This window comes from Chenopodium album, chromosome 9 (genome assembly GCF_948465745.1).
Source record: "Chenopodium album chromosome 9, dcCheAlbu1.1, whole genome shotgun sequence".
NCBI lineage: Eukaryota > Viridiplantae > Streptophyta > Magnoliopsida > Caryophyllales > Amaranthaceae > Chenopodium > Chenopodium album.
Window position 1 is genome coordinate 1,886,675 of NC_137842.1, and position 24,332 is coordinate 1,911,006.

The following is a 24,332-nucleotide window of genomic DNA, read 5'->3' on the forward strand; positions in this document are numbered from 1 at the left end:
TTTCTCTCCTTTGGATATTAACACGTTAACAACCACTACCACTTCTTGGGAAGGGTAATGCAATTATGGCTTTATAAACCAGCTAGATTAAAATATACATTGCATGATTTGCATCATGTTTCCAAAAGAACAATACAAATTGAATTAATTAAACAAACAAGTCCCATCTTCATTCCACTTAGAATTATTTTAAGTAAAATAACAACATACAAATGTAAACACTCGATCGTGTATGTTTTGGTAAAAAAAAAATGCGAAATATGATAAAAAGAACACAGAAGTGCAAACTTAACGTACGTAACAAAAAACTTGTTACACACCCATAAAACTTATAGAACAATCAGTCAATCACACACAACGTAGATACCATCGTCAACCCAGAATATTGTTATGCAGGAAAAACCTCGATAACAGACCTCGACCCTAAAATTGGTAAAATGACGTAGTCACAAAAACCAGCCTTATCAAAGAGAATTTTCCATTGTTGTTCAGTTCTTTCTTTTCCTCCAAAGAGATACGACATTTGAATATCCGCAAGAAATTGAGATTTCGTGTGATTTTCATCGTCAGTTGGGATTCCGACGACCATATCTATGATCAACAACTTTCCTCCTTTCTCTTTACTTGGAATTGCTTCTTTACACTTTTCAAGTATTTTTATGCAATTTTCATCGCTCCAATTATGCAATATCCACTGCAAAATTAAATTTTATAGGAGCTACCTTAGTCATTATATTTGTATGTATGACCCCTTTTTATTAACTAGGGTTGTTAACGCACACAATAAGAGCGCTACATCTAGCAATATTTGCTTTCGGTTTGGCTTTACGTCACAACTTTATTTGTTATAGCATTGATGAAGGAAAATATGTAAACAAATAATTTTAGGATTATAAATATCCGCGCACTATTATTCATATTTTTAAAAAGAGTTAATTAACATTAATGGGGGTATTTAAGTAAATAAACATTTTAGAGATTATAATTGTCCAAATTATTCATGAGAGTAATTTCACATGCACTTTTTAAAACATAGGGATAAATGAGTTGAATTCACAACCTCTCGGTTGAAAAAAATTATCATGCAAACTACGCAAATTCATTATGCATGCTATCATACCAACATATATGATGTATCTAAATATGAAATTGGATTGGATTTAGAGCCGATTACATACATACAATCATGGGCAAATCTAAGGGGGGTTCAAGGGGGTTCATTGAACCCCCAGATTTTTTGAAAAAAATTATTAGTTTTGATTTTTTTTTTAAAAAAAAAAAGAAAAAAAAATAAGGTTAAAACAAATTTTTGTGAAGTAAATAAACAAAGATGTAACTCTGGCACATTGGTAAGGGAGTGACTAATAGAGTAGTGAGGCTCCTCTTGATCATGAGATCGAGACCAACTACCCTCATTTTTTTTTGTTTTTTGTTTTTTTTTGTTTTTTTTTTTCCCCTCTTTCGATTTCTTCCGTTGTTCTTCATGAGTTAGTCCATAGTTGGGTCAATAATTTTAGGAGTACTATGTTGGTCATTTTGTTAAGTTAGAGAGTTAAATGAATTTAGAAGTTAAGGAGTTTATTTAGTGGGTTAAACATGGCATTATACTTTCAGTTTTTTAGCTTATTATTTGTAAGCCTACATATATGGCTCTTGTATTTGGTGAAGTAAGCATGAAGAAATATTATGAGTTCTTTATTTTACTTGCTTCATACTTATCTAATATTATTATTGTTTTTATCCTTTAGTACGTATTAAATTAGTTTCAACAGTCCTCTTATTCCTCTACTCATCTTAATTCTTAAATCATTATTTGTTTGTAAATTAGTGATAATTAGATTAATTATTGATTTGTTTAATTAGTTTTGATATATTGCTGACGTACAAATTGAATTCAGAAACTTAGAATTTAAAATTTTTACTTGGTCTTTTAATTGATAATTAGAAAAAAATTTCATTATCAAATTTGTGTTTATTGGGGACTTGGGATTTTTTTTTTTCCGAATTTTCGTGTAATATTGATTTTTTGCAATATAATTATAGATTTATCATTTATAGAAGTAGTAATGTTTTAGCACGCTTTCAAAGTATAAAACTCGAAGAATGCTTTTGTAGGGTTTTTTTTTATTTATTATTTTATAACTGTTTAATCCATCCATTTGTAATAAAAAATTTGAACTTATATATTGAATATTTAATTAATATATGAGCATAGTTTGTTTTTTAAGATTACGAACCCACGGTTCAGAATTCCTAGATACGCCACTGCATACAATATAAATAACTTTTATATTGTGCTAATAAGGAAGGAGTTAAGGACATGGATTGTAACCAAACCTTAGCCTTGTTCACGTTTTTTTTTAATCTAGTATTTGCTAACGAGACACTTGAAAGTACGGGATAGATAATTAAGGAGCAGGTATTTGTAGTGGGCAGATTATTATATCCATTATATTTTAGATCGATTTAAACAAGTTGTTAACCCCCTTTGTTACGGATTACACATTTTCACACACACTACTAATCACTTGAAACGACAAAGTTACAATAACTAGGTAGACATTCCATGTAATATCACTTACTCCCTCCGTGTTTTTTTAATTGTTACACTTTTTATTTCCGACCGTGTTTTTTTAAGTGTTACACTTCCTTTTTTGGCAAAAAGCTACATTAAAATATTATATTTCTCTCCTCTCATGGTCCATTAACTTTATTCTTATTTCTATCTAATCTGTTCAGTTATCCTCTCATGGTCCCCATCCAAACCCACGACTACTTTTTTTATTATATCTTTCCTCTCACATTCAATAATTTTCAATAAACTATTAACTCCGGTATATTTCTGTTTGGGCTAGGTCCATTGTCCTAAGCCCATTGACCTGGAATTACGAAAATACCCCTCCATTATCCAGCCCATCATTAGTCAGCAACAAGTACGGATTTACCCCTAATCAATCCAACTAAGTACAGCTTCTGCCACCAGAAAGTACATCTATAAATAGCTCTCCAATCATTAGCAATGGTAACTTTTTCCTAATTCTCTAATTCTCTCTCTACTTTCTCTCTCTACTTTCTCTCTCTAAAGTACGATCGCTGACTTAAGCATCGGAGGGGCTTTCCCGGGTCACACCCCCGGGGTAGTTAACCTTCTCTCTTTTGTAGGCCTAGCTCTCGGACAGCAAGGCATAGCGGAGGGAATTCGGACGTTACTAGGACTTTGCCTTAAGACATCTTGACATTATTACCGTAACTCCCAGGAATACTCTAAGACTCCCAGGAGCAACTCTGTTTTCCAGAAACAGGTGGCGCCGTCTGTGGGGATAAGTAACAAAAAGTCATGGTGAACACTAGGCGTCCCCGTAGTACATACCAAGATGCTACTAGGCGAGCTCCTATTCTCTCGGCTAGGCATGCTCATGTAGTCGAGGAGATAATACCCCAGGCTCGCAGTGACCCCGTCGGGGAAGTGACTAGCCCCCAGGTGGTCACCCGCCGAGACTTGGATCAGCTGGCTCTCCAAATCAACAAGAACTTGGAAGAAAGCCTCAGGGCACTTGTCAACCCGGGCGGGGGGCAAGGCGGGTTAGGGAACGCTCAACAGCTTAACCCCCAACCTCATGTCTCCCAGCTCCATCAAGCCTCCTCCCGTCCCAGGCATCAGGAGTCTCACCGCTCCCAGCCAAGACAGTCTCCCAACTCCCGGCGGGGGTCAAAGCAACCCACCCAGCCGAGAGATGCTAGAGAAATAATCAATGACCGAAGGCTTAGGGAAGGAACTTTGGATGCCCGTCAGATAATCAACTCAAGGAGGGATAATTCTAAGGAAGAAGAGGATGTACCCCCGAGAGGTCGAACAAGAGTTCACTCTCACCGTGGTTCCACCAGATATCGAGATAACACAGCTAACTCAGCTACTTCAAGGCAAAGAAGGACTTCTCCTAGGCCTACATCTTCACCAAGAAGAAGCCCGGAGCGCTCTCCACCTCCCAGGACAGGAAGACTTGGGATTGTCAAGAATATCACCCCCTTCAGTGAGGAGATCATGAACACACCCATTCCACCTAAAGTCAAAATCCCCACGTTGGACCCATATGATGGGAAGACAGACCCGAAGGACCATCTGAACGCTTACAAAGCACAGATGGGAGTCCAAACGGGATGTGAGGCCTCATGGTGTAGATTCTTCCCCACTACACTCAAGGGTATAGCCCAGGCCTGGTTTAATAACCTTACCCCTGGGAGCATTAAAACATTTGACATGCTGGCTACCCAATTCACAAAACACTTTATTGCTGGGAGTAGACAAACGAAGACCAGCGTACACTTGATGACTGTCAAGCAGGGGGAGAGTGAAAGTCTGAAGGATTATATCAGGAGGTTTAACACTGAGTCCCAGCTTATCCCCGATCTCCAAGATAATGTTGCCTTCACAGCCCTTCTCTTCGGGCTCAAGTCCAATAAGCTGAAGTTTGAACTTGTGCATGATAAAGTCAGTACCTTCTCTGAAGCTATGGAAAGAGCTGAAAGGATCATTGAAGCTAGTGAGGTGTGCAAGGCACCCTTGGCTAACAACAAGGGGAAGAGAAAGCAAGAAGACAACTATCCTGAGAACAGGAATAGGAGGCCAAGAAGGGTTGAGAGTGATGATGAAGGGCTCAAGTACAATGCTGATAGGCGTGAGATCTATTTGGACATAAAGAACAAGGCTATCCTCCCCAAGCCTAATCCAATGAATACACCAATGGAGCAAAGGAACAAGAAGCTTTGGTGTGAATACCATAGGGAGTGTGGTCATGTCACCCGGAATTGCAGAGAACTCAAGAAAGCCTTAGATAAGCTAGCAGAAGAAGGGAAGCTTAATCGTTACTTGAAAGACCCTCCGAAAGACAAGCAAAGGAGTAAGGCTTCAAGAGTCGTGAATGAGGCCCACAGCTCAGCCGATACCAACATATCTATCCATGTCATAGCCGGGGGATATGCCTCCGGGGGCTTATCTAATAGAGCACGCAAAGGACATTTGCGATCGCTAGGGGAAGCTATCTATGATATTGACACCCCTTCATCTACCCCGAAGGACCCTCTCATGGTCTTCGGGGGGGATTCGGCAAAGAGGATTCAAAGGCCCCATGATGACCCACTGGTGATCAGCATGAAGGTGGCAAATGCCAGGGTCAGGAAAGTATTGGTGGATAGTGGGAGTTCAGCTGACATAATCACTTGGAATTGCCTCGTGCAAATGCGTTTTGGCAAAGGAGATCTCTCACCCCTTGACAAGCCCTTAGTAGGTTTTGGGGGAAACCATGTCTACCCTTTGGGTACAATCAGGCTCCCAATCCGCCTAGGGGAGAAGAGGAAAGGGAGAAGCTTCGTATTCACATTCTTAGTTGTGGACACCCCTCTGCCATACAACATGATCATAGGCCGACCCCTGCTCAACGAGGTTAAGGCGGCAATCTCAACTTATCACCTACTCCTTCAGTTTGAGACCGATGATGGCTCAGTAGGGAAGATATATGGAGATCAGTTTGAGGGACGAAAATGCTATGTAGATAGCCTGAGGCAGCATGAAGGCTTAGACAATCAAGAAGACAAGGGGGCTAAGCGAAAGGCAATGGATATAGATGACCCTCAGCTCCCCATAATGAACATATACATGGCTGAAAATCCCAAGCTCTATGGTAGGCCTAAACCTATCGAAGAGGATGAAAGCATACCCTTGGGAGATGATCCCGCTCGGACTGTGAGAGTGGGAAAGAACTTAGACCCCCAGCTCAGGGAGAGTATCATTCAAGTACTTAGAGAGTACAAAGACATCTTCGCTTTTACAGCAGATGAAATGCCGGGCATAGATCCCGGGGTAATGACACATGAGTTGAACATAAAGGAGGGCTACAAGCCTATCAAGCAAAAACTCCGGCATGCTGGGCCGGAGAGAAACAAAGCTGCAGCTGCTGAGGTGAAGAAGCTTCTCGAAGCGGGTTTCATTCGAGAATGCCAGTACACCGAGTGGTTATCTAATGTTGTGCTTGTTAGGAAGCCAAATGGCTCTTGGCGTATGTGTGTGGATTTTACGGATTTGAACAAGGCCTGCCCTAAGGATGATCATCCTTTACCCAAGATTGATAGGTTGGTGGATTCGACCGCTGGTCACGCCCTCCTAAGCTTCATGGATGCCAATGCTGGGTATCATCAGATACCAATGTCTGAAAAAGATCAAGCTCGCACGGCCTTCATCACTAGTCAAGGGGTCTATTGTTATAATGTGATGCCATTTGGTTTGAAGAATGCTGGGGCTACGTATCAGCGCTTAATGAATAAAATCTTTGAAGGACAGCTAGGCCGGAATGTGGAGGCCTATGTTGATGACATGATCGTTAAAAGCAAACAAAGCTCAGACCATATAGCAGACCTAAGGGAAACATTCACTACCCTTAGAAAATACAAGATGAAGCTTAATCCCAGCAAGTGTGTCTTCGGGGTACAAGGAGGAAAGTGCCTGGGATTTATGGTAGATCAGCGGGGTATTGATGCTAACCCGGAGAAGATTCAAGCAATTCTTGATATGGAATCCCCCCGGAATGTTAAAGAAGTGCAACGCCTTACAGGCTGCCTAGCTGCCCTAGGACGATTCCTATCCCGATCAGCCGATAAGAGTTTATCATTCTTCAAGGCCCTTAAGAGGCCCAAGTTCTTATGGGATGAGGAGGCTGAGAAAGCCTTCCAGCAATTGAAGGAACATCTCACCAACATCCCGAAGCTCGTTAGTCCCCTACCTGGGGAAACATTGTTTGTGTACTTGGCCATATCAGATTATGCCTTGAGTGCGGTTCTTGTTGCTGAGAGAGCAGAAGGCCAAGTACCCGTCTATTTTGTCAGCCATGCTCTGAGGGGGGCTGAGTCAAGGTACACCCTTATTGAAAAGGTGGTGTATGCACTAGTAATGGCAAGCAGAAAGCTAAAACCTTATTTTCAAGCACACCCCATCAAAGTTCTCACCAGTCAGCCCATCAAGAAGGTGCTAGAAAGCAAAAATCACTCATCTCGAATGACTGATTGGTCGGATCAGTTGGCTGATTTTGGGATTGAGTTTGAGCCCCGCAAGGCCATCAAAGCCCAGGCTTTGGCTGACTTCATAGCCGAATGTGCCCATAGGCCAACTCCAGCAGACACCTCCGCCCCTTGGGCTCTTTATGTGGATGGGTCGTCTAGTAAGGCTGGAAGTGGAGCTGGGCTAGTTATCATCTCCCCGGAGGGAGAGAAATTTGAATATGCGGTTAAGTTTGCCTTCCATGCATCTAATAACGAAGCTGAGTATGAAGCTCTCATCTTGGGACTAAACCTATGCCAATTCATGAAAATCAAATCAGTTCAAGTATGCTCAGATTCACAACTCATCGTGGGGCAATTAACAAAAGAATTTGAAGTAAAGGAGGAAAACATGAAGGCCTACTTTGAGAAGGCTGAGAGTTTGGCAAAAGCATTTGAAAACTTTGAAATCAGGCACATCCCCCGTTCAGAGAATCAACAAGCAGATGCTCTTGCACGCTTAGCAAGCTCAGCTGAGGGGATAGCTCCCAGGAACATCATGTGGGAAGTGTTGGAGAGGCCAAGTACCCAAAGGCCCATCATCATGGAAATTGATAGGGGGGAGACTTGGATGGACCAGATCATTCTGTGCTTAAAAGGGGAATTGCCTGAGGATACCCCCGACTTCAAGATGATTAAAAAACGGGCTGAATGGTTCGTGCTTCATGAGGGGACACTTTATAAGAAGTCCTTCACTCACCCATTGCTCAAATGCATTACCCCGGAGGATGGGAACTATGTCCTAAGAGAAATTCATGAAGGGGCGTGTGGTAGTCATCAAGGTGGGAGGACTATAGCTGGAAAGGCGCTGAGGGCCGGATTCTATTGGCCAACCCTAAGGCATGACGCCATGAAAATTGTTAAGAAGTGTGAGAGATGTCAATTGTTTGCTGATGTGCCTCATATCCCAGCCAACGCACTCACAAGCATTCAATCAGTCTTACCTTTCGACCGATGGGGCATGGATATCCTGGGACCTTTTCCTGTAGCCTCGGGACAAAGGAAGTTTTTGATAGTGGCTGTTGACTATTTCACTAAATGGGTTGAGGCCGAGCCCGTAGCAACAATCACCGACAAGCAAGTCCAAAAATTCATATGGAGGAATATCATCACCCGCTTCGGGGTACCTCGCATTTTAATCTCTGATAATGGCCGGCAATTCAATAGTGGGCCAACCATAGAGTATTGTGGGCGTTTTGGAATCAAAACAAGGTTTTCGGCTGTGTGCCGACCCCAGACCAATGGCCAAGCCGAGGCAGCCAACAAAACAATTTTGAAGGGGTTAAAAACAATGTTGGAGGGTACGAAAGGCTCTTGGGTGGATGACTTGCCTGGGATTCTGTGGTCCATTCGTACCACCACCAAAGAAGCTACGGGGCAAACTCCTTTTGCCTTAGTATATGGAAGTGATGCTGTACTCCCAGTGGAGGTTGGGATCCCATCTCCCAGGGTAACCTTCTATGACTACACCCAGAATGATCAACTGAAGCCTATGGCCTTAGACTTACTCCCAGAGATAAGAGGAGATGCTTTGCTTCGCTCTATAGCATACAAGCAAAGAATAACTCGTTATTACAACAACAAAGTCAAGGCAAGACCCCTAGCTGAGGGTGATTGGGTACTCCGAAAGTGTGAGGCTGCTGGCAAACCTCCGGTATTGGGAAAGCTAAGCCCAAATTGGGAGGGGCCTTACAAGATTAAGGAGGTGATCCGCCAGGGGACCTTTCGCTTACAAACTCCTAATGGCAAGGACCTCCCCAGGCCATGGAATGCTGATAACCTAAGAAGGTTTTATGTCTGAACTTTTTCTTACAATGATGCCCTAGGGGCAATAAGAGCCGATACGAGGAAATCAACTTTTTTATAGTGCATCATTGTAATGTCTCTTTGCATCAATGTCAATATAATGAAAAACCCCTCAGCTGGGATGTTTGCCCTTATTTATTTTTGTTTTTACTTAGCCTATTTTTCAATTTTCACATCGCTTGTCAGCATAGCACCATATGCCTAGCATAAGGCATTTTGGTTTCGCTAAAATTTGTTCCAATGTTTGGGGCAAGATGCTAGCCTATACTCAAATATTTGAGATAGAGTCCTGGCCGAAAAAGCACTTATAACTTGAGGCTCGTTTAGCCCTCAGCTTACCTCAAAGAGCTGGAATAGCCCAGCTCTCATACAATTCTTAAACTTGGGGCTCGTTTTTTAACCCCTAGCTCATTTACCTTATCTTTGCGAATTTTATAACTAAGGGCTCGTTTAGCCCCCGGGTAATCATGCAATTCTTGTAGGAATAACATGAGGCTCGTTTTAGCCTTCAATAAGCAATAATACTTATGCTAAGGACTCTTCAAACACTAGGGACTTATTTTGGCCCCTAGGGGAAAATAATCAAGCAAGAAACAAATAGTAAAGAGAAAAGCCTACAAGTTCTACAGCATCATAAAAAACAAAGGCAAAACCAAATGTGCATCTACAAGTCATCCAAAACGACGAAGTTAATGTTCGAAACTTAAACAAAGAAACCATAAGTGTCATACATCCCAGAAAATCAAATACATCATAAAAGGACAAGTCAAGTCTGAAAGCTAGAGAAAACTACTCCTGAGCCTCACCCTGCTCGGCCAACAGCCTCCTGTGCTCCTCCTCCTCGGCCGCGCGTACAAGGTCCCTAACCTTATCCCGCACCCTGGGATAAGAATCCTGGAGACCCAGGGAAGTGAAAGCGGTCTCCATATGAGTAATGGCATCGGTGATCCCAGCCTCAAAAGCCTCACTCCCTATCATGGCCTGATAATCAGCACAATCAGGACTCTCCTTCCATTCAGCAATCACTTCCTCCTGGGACCGCCCCAGCTTCTCCCGGGCCTCGGTCAGCTCACTCTTCATCCTCTCCACCTCGGCCTTCTTTTCCTTGAGCTCGGCGGCGATCCTTGCTTTCTCATCCAAGGCATCCTTCAGCTTTGTCTCTGCGGCGGAGAGGCTAGACTTTCCGGCCTCCTGAGCATCAGCAAGCTCCTGCTTGGCCTTCTTCACCTCCTCCTGGGCCGATTTGAGCCCCTCCTTGAGACCATGGATCTCAGTTCTTGCCTGCGAAAGCTCCATCTTGAGGCCCCTGACATCCTTCATGGCCCCCTTTCGATAGTCCTCTGCAAGAACGCTCAGGGTCATGCCAGCCTACACCAACACAAAAGACAAGGAAAGGGTTAGTCCAACCTCAATGATGAAAAACGTAATGATATTATAAGATAAGTATACCTTCATGACGCCATCAAAAGCGTTCCTGATGGCCCTGGAGGGCTTTGCCCTCATCACCTCAAAGTCCTTGTCCGTAGGGAAGCGGGACATGGTCTTCTTCATCATCTTCTTCCGCCCCCGCTTGGTCAGGCCCAGAACAGACTGAGGAAAGAAGGGAGGAACCTCAGTGTCACCATCCTCCTCCTCATCATCGTCACTCGAATCATCAAACCGGGTTTGCTTCCCCCGGTCCGCAAAGCCTTCAGCCTCCAGAGTATCAATGTGCTGAGAGACCGCTGGTGAAGCGTGCTGGGATCCCTGGTCATCCACTTCCATTGTCGTAGCCTGGGATGATCCTTCCCCTTTCTCGATGGCCTTCCTCCTGAGCTTGGAGTTCTTTGGGTTCTGGAAAAGTAAATCACAAGTAAAGTTAGCAAAAAACAAAAACATTTGAAGGAATCAACTTTAAGAGTAGTGGTGTTACCGGGGGAGGAGGAGGGATGCTCATGTTTCCCCTCTTCAAGGAGAGCTTAAGTTTTCCAGCTCGAAAGTTGATCTGAGACATCTTGTTTTGAAGTTTCTCCGACAATTGGCTGTAAGCAACACCTGAAATCATCATTCAAACAAGATAGATAGTCAATGGGAAAGCCCAGGAGAAATCACAAAGAGTACAGAACATACATGAATAAATAAACAAGTCCTACCACAGTCATAGGTGTGGCTCAGGCCCACGACACTCAAGAACCGCTCTTTCTTGAAATGCTTATCCTTCACAATCCACATGGTGGGAAGCTTATCCTTGGACCCTTTTTCCTTATAAGATTGCAACCAAATAGCCGGCACGGCTTCATCCACTCCCATAGCAGGAACATTATAGTTCAAGCCGATCCCGGGTACACCACTATGATCCCGGGGAATCCTCCAACCCCCAGCATGGAAGATGAAAACAAAGGTGTGGCGAAAACCCTTTTGACTCGTGGGTTTTGTGTTGATGGTAAGATAAAACTCCCTATCATGAAAAGCATACCACCCGTGGCTATCTACATTACCTGGGACCTCCTGAAGCCTATGAGTGTTCCTAAAGGCAGTGACAGTGCAAGGAGCTCCAAGTAAACTACAAGTGGCTATGTACGCGTTTATTGTCAACCAAGAGTTAGGAACAAGTTGGGTTATACTAAGGTTATACTCAATCAACAACTCCTCAATGAAAGGATGAAGCGGAAATCTCAACCCATTATCCAAATCTTGCTTATATACAGCTACACACCCAGGGGGAGGGTTATCTACAGTGCTATCACCCTTAGGAGAAGAAATGAGAAAAGGGTCCCTAATATGATACTCAGTCTGTAAATGCCTAGTCCCCTCCGACAAAGATCTAAGCCAAGTAGCAGAAGGGTGGCACATAGAGGGGCTAATCCTCCTCCTACTAGGGGGTTTAAAAGTCACCGGCGCCCCAAGAGAAGTGGAAGTGTCATCCTCACTTGACATAGTCACCACGCCGTCAACAAGCAATCTGTTCAAAGAACCTCTAGAAGTCGGTTCACGTGCAAGAGAAACTTCCCAAGGGGAAGGAGGTAAAAAATAATCAAAGCCTAAATCATGCTCAGGGGACGGGAATGACACACAAGGAAAAGGCACACCCAAAGGAATAGATGAATCAATGCTGCTACCAATTACATTTGTTACAAGTACTCCCCCCGACCAAATTTCCTTAGACAAGTCATAAGATGAAGGGCCGGGGAGAGAGTCTAGGTAATCTTGAGTCGCTTGGTCGTTCATAATACATACATAGCTCAACTCAAGATTACCCCCAGGAATTTTCAATGTACATGCAAAAATACAACAAGCGTACCTCTAAGCCTAATATCATCACAAGCGCAGCCGAGGAACAAGCAAAGCATACAAGGAAAAATAGCAAACAATTACTAAGCATGGAGGTATGATACTTAGAGCATAAAAAACTAAGTATAGAGTGCTTACCAAGTGGTTAGAGAGGCCGGAGAAGCTACCCTCAAGCTAATCAAGTGCACCCCGGAGAGAAATACTCCTACCAAGCAACAAAAAATTCAAGAAGTCAGAAAAATATTCATGGACAAGCCTAGCTAAGGAGCAATGGTTAGAAGAGTCAAAATCTCGAAATTTTTTCTAAGTAAAAGCCTTATCCCTCTAAATTTAAAACTCAGCTATACATATTTCACCCTTGCCTAGGAGTAATAGACCCTTTTACGCAAAAAATCTAAAAGCCGAAACATTTTTTGGCACTCACATCTTTCCGCACTCTCCTTCCCTCTCGGCCATCGGGCTGCCCTCAAGGCAATCCCTCTCTCTCTCCGGCATCTCTCGGCACCTCGCACCAAAACTCCCTCGGCAAGCCAACTCACCCGCTCGGCCAGCGCCTCCCAGCACCAAAACTCCCTCCCTCAAAAGCATCAAGCTCAGGGTTCGAAAACTACTCACGCTCAAGGCAAAACTCTCTCTCTCTCTCTCCTCAAACCGCATCTCCCTCGGCTATCACTCCCTCTTTCCCTCGACAAGTCGACCATCCCTCGGCACATCATCATCATCCCTCGGCCAAACCCAGCTTCTCCCTCGGCATCACTCTATCGCATCTCACCTCCTTCGGCCGTTCTACCCCGAAGTTCCAGCAACTCATTCGGCCGTTCTACCCCGAAATTCCGGCAACCCCTTCGGCATATACCCCGAAAACTCCCTCGGCATGTTCCCCTCACTCCCTCGGCATGTTCCCCTCACTCCCTCGGCACTTCCCCTCGTTTCAAACAACTAAGCTCGCAGCTGCTGCTGGCCGAGGGACTATTTCTCCCCTCACTCCCTCGGCCACCCCTCACTCCTTCGGCATTTACCCCGGGGTCAAGACAAAATTCAAATTATATAAAAAAAAAAAAAAAAAAAAAAAAAAAAAAAGAAAAAACTCAGAGAAATTCACAGCAGATCCGAAGCAATCAAGACGGTTCAAAACCGAAACTCAGCTAGGCATACCCCCAGCATTCTGCTTGTACGCCTTCAAAACATTCGGATATGTCACATCAAAAATTCCTAACTTCGGTTGGGCATAGCACACAAAATTTGAGAACAAGTCAAAGCCCAAATCTCAACCGTTCTATCCCGAAATTCCAGCAGTTCAAATCATAAAAATTAAACACAAACCCGAAAATAAAATCAGTTCATACATCCAAATCCCAGAAACACGGAAGTTACCCTCAAGACCCGTTAATTTCGGCTGGGCATAGCCTTCCTAAACCCGGGGTTAAGTCAGAAAACTCAAAGTTCATTGAACACCTAGCCTAAATTTACTCCCAACCGAAAATTAAGTTCAAGAAATTCAGGTACATAAACTCCTAAGCATGCTTTCGGATCTGCAAAAGTAAATCAAAAGGTGGAAAAATTCACATACCTCTTGAAGATCTTGATGAACTTGGATGAACGCCGGTTGATGTGACTTGAACTCTCAAACTCTCAAGAACTCTTGGGAAAAACTGGGGAGGATTTTTTGAATTTTCTCTAAGGCAAGTGGTGAGTGAAGAACAAATGAAGGTACAAGTGGGAGCTCATATGTCCCAAGAAAGAGAGATGGCAACTCCTCAAAACCCTGGTTCAGTTGGGCCTTGGAGAATGTTTGAGCCCAGAAAATCACCATGGAAGGATTAAAGCTTAAACACAAGCTTAATTAGCACTTAAACATCATCAACTGCTCAACCATCTGAGTTAAAGTACTCTTAATGCATTGCTTGGGGCTGGTTTTCACCCTTGCAAGTCGCTTGGGGCTCGTTTTAGCCCTCGGGTATACCTCGGGATTCACTCCGGCATATCAGACAGTCTCTATTATTTTTATTCCGCATGATATCCGAACTTCATGAGATCTCGTTCCCACATCACGCGTGGGGCTAAATGTTTGGGCTAGGTCCATTGTCCTAAGCCCATTGACCTGGAATTACGAAAATACCCCTCCATTATCCAGCCCATCATTAGTCAGCAACAAGTACGGATTTACCCCTAATCAATCCAACTAAGTACAGCTTCTGCCACCAGAAAGTACATCTATAAATAGCTCTCCAATCATTAGCAATGGTAACTTTTTCCTAATTCTCTAATTCTCTCTCTACTTTCTCTCTCTACTTTCTCTCTCTAAAGTACGATCGCTGACTTAAGCATCGGAGGGGCTTTCCCGGGTCACACCCCCGGGGTAGTTAACCTTCTCTCTTTTGTAGGCCTAGCTCTCGGACAGCAAGGCATAGCGGAGGGAATTCGGACGTTACTAGGACTTTGCCTTAAGACATCTTGACATTATTACCGTAACTCCCAGGAATACTCTAAGACTCCCAGGAGCAACTCTGTTTTCCAGAAACAATTTCTTTTACAATTTTTTAATACTCCAACTACCACGTACCGAGGGAGTAATAAATTAACAAAAAAGCGCATTTAAAACGACAAAGTCAAATATACGAGTAGGTGGACATGTGTGACTGTCATCCATGTAAATATCACTTTATACGACAAAGCTATATAATATGTTAATATTTTACTTATAATATACGGGATGGTTTTTGTTGGGTTAGTGATTCAAACGTGTTAGTGCCAAGTTTTAAGGAGCGTGTGTGAGTAGCGTTTGGTGGTTTGTTCGAGTCAAAAAAGCATGCTAACATTAGTTGAGTTAATAATGTATCTTAGTGGATCCGTGTTTACTAACTAATAATTCTTTTCTTTTCTTTTTTGAAAAAATACTAACTAATAATTTTTGTTTAGTTGAAATTATTTTTACTTATTTTTTAAAAATATAAGTTCAGATCAGATAGATTAGATTAGATTAGAAAAAATAAGCTCATATCAGATCATTGTTTTATGTGTAAATCGCTAAATATCTTTAATTTCATAATAAAAAAATTATGGAAATTACAGATTAATAAAAACACACATTATTACAAATCTAATAAGCTCCCATTTGATACATTTTTTCCTTACAGATTAGCGTATATTTAAGGTCAAAGTTTGGTCAAATCAGACAATAAGATTAGATCAGACTAGATCAAATAAGATTAGACCAGACCAGACCAGACTAGATCAGATTAGTTCAGATAAGTAAAAATAAGGTGAACTTAACCAGGCTAAGTCGGTTCATATTTTCTTAATTATAATTATTAGTTATGATGTATGTGTGTGTTGTATATTAATAAAATCTACATTATTACAAATTTAACAAGATTTCGCTTGATATATTTTTTATTTATAGATTATCGTAAACAAATGGTCAAAGTTTGCTCAAGTTAGATTATTTGATAATATCTAATAAGCAAAATTTAGGTAAATTAAACCAGCCCTTAATTTAACTTACAAATAAAAAAAAAAATTAAAAAAAAAATAATAAAAAAAAAATAGAGGGAGTATAATAAGAGTCTTTATTTCACCTTGAGTAAGACGACATTAGCTTGAGGTATAGCTTTGAACATGTCACCAGCAACATAACTCAAGTTCCTTGTTTCACTTGGCTGCTCTAAATTGTTGACAACATGTGGTTGATCAAACAAGATACAATTCACCTCAGGAAAAGCCTCAGCAATGGCCTTAACCATAGTACCGGTACCACCACCAACATCGACGATGGATTCAATGCCATTGACTAGGCCTTTGAACTCATCATTAGCCAGCAACAAGCTCGAAATCAATCGAGAGTCACTAGCCATGGCTAGGTTAAACAAGTCATTGAGTTTGGCATCACTAGGCATGCCTTTGTACAAATGCATGCCTTGAGCCACGTGAAAAGAAGACTCACAAGATTGGTCATGACTTTGAAACCAACTAGCAAAATTATGAGATGGTTCAGTTAATTGCGGAGTTATCCCTATTAGGGCTAAGGGTGCATGAGTAAGAGGGTGATCTTTTAAAAGAAGTTCGGAGTTTAGGGTAAGGTCGTATACTTGTTCTCCAGTAGTCGATAAAATTTGGGAAGTGTAGAAATTGTTGTGAACAAGAAGACGCATCATTTGATGCAAGGACGAAGCCTTGTTAAGGGGGATCGAAAGGGAGGTAGTTAAGTCATCAAGAGTCATGGGTTTGCCATGTTTTTTGATGGCATCTGAGATGCCTAGTTGAATGGCACACTTTAGAGCCATGGAATTTAGGAACGATAAACTATGGTTCCATATAAAACCAACTGCATCTAATAGCTCTTTTGTTTGTTTGTTGGAACAATTGTTTGGTTCCATTTTTTGTAAAATATGTTTGCTTAATTTACACAGTTCTACCACAAATTGGTATGAGAGAATGAGGTATATATAGGCGGAAAAATGAATGCTAGAAGCTCGGTCTTTTGAGAATAGATCAATAGAGTATTAAAAATATAAACCCTCCCTATCTTTTTTTTCCCCCCTAAGAATCTACCCTTTTTTGTTTAACTCACTTTAATTTATTTATTTTTGGACATAAAAGTCATACGACATCTACAAAGAAATTTGAATCTAACAAATACGAGTACACGATAACTGAATAAAACAAAAACGTCTTGTCAGCAAAGTAACTAAAGATCATATCCTTTTTGCAAATCATATATTCTTCGTACAGTCTTTCATATCATTGTGATTTATAGCCTTCTTCTTCGGTAAAGGGGTCTATCAAACGAGTGTAGGTGTGAAGAAAGTTTTCGATTCGTGAGATTATATTCGTAAGATTAACACTAATATAGTAAATTATTTATTTTTTTTTTAAAAAAAAAGCTAAGCCTAACTCCTTACCTTCTTATCCCTTTTTCCAACACTGAATACACTTTTTGTACACTAATTTTTTTGGAAAATTTGTCTAAAAGGTACAACTTTCAACATATAAGTTCCTTCTTCACAAAAAAGTGAATATATAAGTAACTTTCTAACAAATTTATTCACCATTTTTTAAAACATTTTTACAATCACTCCCCTTATTCACTCTATATTTTATTAAATTGCATATACTAAGTATACGGTAACTGATTTCAGTGAAATATAAAGGAGTGAAGGCTAAGGAGTGACAGAATCTGCGAATTGAGTTTATTGCTTGAACAGAGAAGCGAAAACTAAGACCTCCATTAATGGAAGCTTGAGGAAGCTTGAAGAAGAAGAGAGAGATTTTTAGAGAGAGAAAAACGAGAAAAGTGTGAAGGGAAAATTATGAATAGATAGATTGTAATAACTTTACATCAGACTATTTATAGCTAGCTACTATTCCAACTAAATCATAAAGTTAGTTACAGAAATGCTGAGCTGTCATAAGTTTGTTATGACCAACTTGGTCTGAGGTGGCATCTTCAGTCTGAACTTCAACATCCCTCCGCAAATTGGACATGGTAGAGAACATGCCCAATTTGGATAAGAGCTCCCTGAACTGAGCAGATGGGAGAATCTTAGTAAATATATCAGCCAACTGAGCTGAAGTAGGTAAATAAACAATCTCAATTAGCCCCTCTAGGACTTTATCCCTAGTAAAATGCACATCAATTTCGATGTGTTTTGTTCTTTCATGTTGAACATGGTTTTTAGCAATGTGGATTGAACTCTGATTGTCACAAAACAATGTGACAGGCTTAGCAACAGATATACCAAGCTCACCCAAAATGCGCACCATCCAAGTAACTTCACTAGCAGCTGCAGAAAGAGCTCTGTATTCTGCTTCAGCAGAACTTTTAGATACAGTACACTGCTTCATTCTTGGACTTCCAACTAACAGGAGACCCCCCAAGCAATAGTATATAATTAACCAGATATAGAACGTCTGGTGTCCTGACAAGCACCCCAATCAGAGTCTGAGAAGGCTTGTAGAGTTAAGTCAGAGGACCCATTGAGAAGGATGCCTTGACCCAGAGTAGAAGCTAGATAATTCATGACATGAAGTAAAGCATCATAATGAGGAACCATGGGATTTTGCATATACTGACTAAGATGTTGCACAGTATAGCTTAAATCAGGCCTAGTATGGGTAAAAAAATTGAGCTTCCCAACCAAACATCTATATAAACTTGGATCAGGGAACAAATCACCATCAGAAGCATTGAGTTTCAGATTCAATGGCAAGGGAGTGACTACTGATTTAAACTCCTGTATACCACAATCCAATAACAATTCCTTTGTAAACTTCCTCTGAGACAAACAAATTCCAGAAGACATATATCCAATCTCTATCCCCAAAAAATAACTCAACTGACCAAGATCTTTGATACTAAAGACCTTGTCAAGATGAGCTCTCAACATATCAATGCCTTCAGAATCACTTCCTGTCAGAATTACATCATCTACATACACAGCTGCAATGGTTATCAACCCATTGTGTCTTCTCATAAATAAGGAATAATCATTTTTAGATTGTAGGAAACCCAAAACCCTTAATTCACTCAGTAGTTTAGCAAACCACTGTCTAGAGGCCTGCTTGAGGCCATACAAGGACTTAATTAACCTGCAGACCTTCCCATTAGGAACAGTATAACCCTCTGGTGGCTTCATATACACTTCTTCATGGAGATCCCCATGAAGGAAGGCATTGTTGACATCAAGCTGGAACAACATCCAACCCATACTTGCAGCCAAAGCAATGATACATCTAATGGTTGACATCTTTACCACTGGGCTAAAGGTTTCTGTAAAATCAACCCCAAACTTCTGTGTGAAGCCTTTAGCCACTAACCTTGCTTTAAATCTTTCCACAGTACCATCAGACTTAAGCTTTATTTTATATACCCACTTGCAACCAATACACTTCTTTCCTGCAGGCAAATCCACAACTATCCATGTTCTGTTGTGTTCTAAAGCTCTTAACTCAAGATTCATTGCATGAACCCAGTTAGGATCCTTTGCTGCCTCACTATAACTCACTGGTTCAGAATTGGATTCAGAGACAGCAACTGAATGTTGGTGATGAGGTGGAAGAGAGTCAAAGCTAATGAGATTACACCAGTGAGGTTGAGAAATAGTGGTGGCTGATATGTTACAGTAATATTTTGAGAGAGAAGCAGGAGGTTTTCTAGGTCTATCAGATCTCTGTAAATCAACAACCTGACTTATGGGTGAAGAATGAGAAGAAGAAGAGGAATCAGAAAAAGAAGAAGAAGATGGGGAAGAAGGATCAGAAAGAGAAGAATTTGTGGGATTTGATGGGATAGGTGAGGGAACATGATCAGAATCTAGGAAAGGTGTGAAATCAGTGACAGTTGGAAGAAAGAAAGGTGAGGGAGAAGAGGTAGAAGAAGAAGAGTGATGATAAGGAAAATGATGTTCCTTAAACACCACATCTCTAGATGTATGAACTTTCAAAGTATCCATATCAAGAATTTTATAACCCTTTTGCCCTGGTGAGTATCCTAGGAACACAAATGGCTTGGCTCTAGGATCAAATTTACTTCTTCCTTGTTGAAGAGTTGAAGCAAAACACAAACACCCAAAAACTCTCAAATAATCAAGGTTTGGAGTATGTCCATACAATTTCTCATAGGGACTACTGTTGGACAAAACACTCAATGGCATTTTATTTATTAAATGAGCAGCACACAGTACACATTCATTCCAGAACTGAATAGGCAACTTGGATTGAAAGAACAAAGCTCTAGAAGTTTCTAACAAATGTTTATGCTTCCTTTCCACAACTCCATTCTGCTGTGGAGTTTCAGTACAACTTCTATCATGTTCAATGCCCTTCTTAACATAGAGCAACTTCATTTCTCCTTCACAAAGTTCAAGAGCATTGTCTGTTCTAACTTTCTTAACTGTGGTATTAAACTGATTTTCCACAAATGTTAAGAAACTAGTAAAAACATCAACAACATCAGACTTCCTTTTCATAAAAAAACACCCAAGTCATCCTAGTAAAGTCATCCACAATAGTCAGAAAAATTCTACAGCCATTATGAGAAACCACTCTATATGGACCCCACACATCTATGTGAAGTAACTGAAAAACACAAGAAGTTCTTATTTCACTAAGCTTGAATGGTAATCTATTTTGCCTAGCAGCAGGACATATCTGGCAAAAAGAATCACCTAAACAAGGAACATTATGGAAAGAAGAAACATACCCAAGTTGTTGAATAGGAAGGTGTCCCATCCTCAAGTGCCATAACTTGGAATTATTGATGTCTAAATCTGTCTTTGAAACAGCAGCAACCGACTGAGATGAACTATTCTGTACCAGTGTATCATCCAGATAGTACAAACCATTTTGCAGCTTACCAAGAACATGTGGTCTCATTGAAGAACTCTGGAGAACACAGGTATTGTTAGTGAACACAACAGAACATCTTAAGTCCATACAAATCTTTGGTATTGAAACCAAATTGAACTTAAATTGTGCCACATAAAGCACATCCTTCAAAACAATATCCTCACTCAATCTTATATCACCTTTATGAGTGACTAAGACCTTACTCCCATCTGGAATTGTTATATGATTATTGTCTCCACCAATTTTATGCCAAGAAACAAAAAATGACCTATCATGACAGATATGATCTGTTGCTCCACTGTCTATTATCCAGCTATTAGTAAGAGAAGATAATAGACAGATTTTACCTGCTACATTAGCAGACTTGGAAGAGCTTGCTCCTGAGACCTCAGATGCAGCTTGCTTTTGCTTGGCCATAAGCTCTAAAATCTGCTGAGTCTGATCTGGTGGTATCATCAACCTCCCACGCTTATTTATAGAAATCTCAGAATCTCCTGAGTGAACTGCAACTGCTAACTTCTTTTGCTTGTCAAACTTGAAGTTAGGTGGATATCCATTAAGCTTATAACATCTCTTCATGATGTGACCAGGAACCTTACAGTAGTCACAATAATAGTTCACATTCCTTTGCTGAAAATTCTCAGAAGAATGACTTGAACCATTATAACCTCGAGGAGTAGAGTTCATGTGCATAGGTTGCCTGTTATTCCACCTCTCCTGAAACCTGCCTCTATTAGCAGCAAGAGCCAGAGCATCATGAGAAATAGTCACACCTGACTCCTTGTGATCCTTATACAATGAAATATGCTTCTCTTCTTGCATAAGAAGTCTATAGGCATAAGAAATCTGAGGTAGAGGTTGCATCAATAATATACTCCCCCGCACAACCTCAAAGCCATCATTGAGTTTCATTAGAAACTGGACAAGTCTCTTATCCTGCTGAGATTTGAGTAACTTTTGAGCCACATTACATGTACAATTAGCACAATGACAGTATGGAAGTGGATCAACATCATCCAACTGATCCCAAAGCCTCTTGATCTTAGTGTAAAATGTCGAAACATCATCTAAACCTTGCTCAATCTGATTAATAGCAAGTTCAAGAGAATACAGAATTGTGCCAGAGGAAGCACCATATCGTTCTTCAAGATTTAACCATATTTCCCTAGCAGTACTGAAATACAATACACTCCTAGCAAGATTTTGATCTAAGACACCAAGGATCCAAGAAATTATCATGCTATTGCAACGCTCCCAAGCTTTAAGACTAGGTGATCAATCAGACGCGGGCTTACTAACTGTACCATCCACAAAACCTAGCTTATTTTTGGCAGACAAACTGATCAGCATAGACCTCTTCCAGTCACCATAACCATGTCCATCAAACTTCTCAGAAACTAATTTCATACCAGGGCTATCAGAAGGATGTAAGTACATCGGAGAGGTAGGATCTTGAGAAGGATCAACAACAGGCTCAAAACTTCCCATATTATCACAGAATATGAACCAAAAAATTTCTAGGTCGAAAAATTGGGCAAGAAAATCAACGAACAAATCGAATTTGCAGAAGAATCGCAATCAATCAAGTAAAATTTCCAGGTCAAAAATTGAGCAAGAAAATCAAAGAACAAATCGAATTTGCAGAAGAATCGCAATCAATCAAGTAAGCAAGCACAAGAACTAACAGATGCCTCAAGATTAAGTAGAACAATCAACTGGAAGAACAAAGAAACTAACCACAAATTTGCATAAAAACGAATTGAAGAACGATCTCAAGGAGCGAAGAAAAAACGAAGAACGATTAATCACAAAACTGAACGAAGAACAACTTCAGCAAGAACCAAGAATCGATCGCCAAAGTTCAGACTGAAGATGCCACCTCAGACCAAGTTGGTCATAACAAACTTATGACAGCTTAGCATTTCTGTAACTAACTTTATGATTTAGTTGGAATAGTAGCTAGCTATAAATACTCTGATGTAAAGTTATTACGATCTATCTATTCATAATTTTCCCTTCACACTTTTCTCGTTTTTCTCTCTCTAAAAATCTCTCTCTTCTTCTTCAATCTTCCTCAAGCTTCCATTAATGGAGGTCTTAGTTTTCGCTTCTCTGTTCAAGCAATAAACTCAATTCGCAGATCCTGACATGGTATCAGAGCCCAGGTTGTGGGTCTCTTCTAAACTGGGTATTTAAACGCTACTGGATAATGATTTACCTCGACAGGATGTCCAGCCCCTAAGAGGATTATTGATCTGGCCTTATCCGGTTAGCTTTGAAGTTCTAAGGACACTCATAAGTGAGGGGGAGTGTTGAAACCCATTGTAGCCCACTTATGAGTGTCCCACATTGGAGAAAGAGGAGAGATGGTTTCACTTTATAAGGTAGAGGAGTACCTCCTACTATTGCCAATTGGTTTTAGTATGGAAGCTCCAAAGCCTTGTTTGTGGACCAAACTCTCCTCCTCCTTGTTCGGGTTGCCCAGGCCCATTTCATATTGTTTCGAAATTTAACAAGGAGTATTCCATAATCAAATAATAAATGTATTAATAACCTTTATAATGAATGTACAACTCCTTCCTTCGATCTTTATATAGTTGACACTTTTTTTTTTTTAATCATGTTTTCTAATATAAGAACAAATTCAATGATTGATCTCTAATTATCAACAAGTAAAATTTATAAACAAATTGATGTTATATAAATTGTCGAAATTATTTAAACAAGATCACAGATGACTAAATTTATTAATCACAAAAGCTAGTCACGTGAAGTTTTGTATATAGAGTCAAAATGAAGGAAATATATATTATGAATCGAAAAAAAATTGGGTGAGTCGGACTTACGGTAAGTACAATATATTAACCTAATATCTGACATTAAAAATCTAATACATGAGAAATCTAATATATGACATTAATAATCTAATAATCTAATGCTAGTTATTAGATTATTAATGTCAAATATAAGATTATATTATTAATGGTAGATATATTGGACTCCTAGTGAGTCCGGTTTCTCGCGAAATGTTTTCTCAAATTGGATGAAGTACAACTTTGAATAAAATATATGATAATGAGATAAAAGTTAAAAGGTAATTTTAATGAATTGCATTCTAAACATTTTCGTGTGGGAACTCGTTAACATAAAATGTCAAGTAAGTCAAAACTACTAGAAAGCCAACAATCCCTTATGCTCACCAAACTCTTTGCATTTAATTATTATTTTTTCATGATCTGAAATTCTGAATGATCCTAAGTAGATCCGGAAACCTAAGTACTTACTAGTAGAAGCTAAGGGAGAAAAAATAAAAAATATCTAAAAACAATTGACATTAAAAATAAATAAAATAAAATAAAATAAAATAAAATAAAATAAAAAAAGAAAGAAAAAGAACACACAAAATTGACATGGCTCAAGTACTTCTACTTTATGATAGGTTAATTAGGATTGATAAACCACTAACTTACATGTTGAAATCTAGTACTTCTACTTTATGATAGGTTAACTAGGAGTAGTTAACCACTAACTTGTAATTTACAATTTGAAATCTAATACTTCGACTCTATGATAGGTTAATTAGGATTGATTAACCACTAACTTACAAGTTCAAACACATTTTACAATTTTAATATGAGGCTCACTAGAATTATATAGGGACTTGGTCTTGTTAATAAGCCAAGCTTGTCAACGATACTACTCTCTCTATCTCTATTTTTATATGCACCATGAACCCACTTTATGTGAGAGCTTTATGAGTCATATGGTGCAAACAAAAAGAAAAGGATAGAGAGAGTATTAATTTCACTATACATACGATAGAG

At 40.2% G+C, this 24,332-nt stretch overlaps 1 protein-coding gene across 1 annotated transcript; it reads right to left on the bottom strand.

The window, feature by feature from the left end:
* Positions 1 to 351: 351 nt before the first annotated feature.
* Positions 352 to 16,458, bottom strand: LOC145559353 (trans-resveratrol di-O-methyltransferase-like). Its single transcript, XM_081620777.1, has 2 exons — positions 15,741 to 16,458; positions 352 to 694 (listed from the first exon to the last, which is right to left on the bottom strand). The coding sequence occupies exons 1-2, from the start codon at positions 16,443 to 16,445 to the stop codon at positions 389 to 391; spliced, it is 1,011 nt and encodes a 336-aa protein (XP_081476903.1). The 5' UTR covers positions 16,446 to 16,458; the 3' UTR covers positions 352 to 388.
* Between the last annotated feature and the right edge of the window lie 7,874 nt (positions 16,459 to 24,332).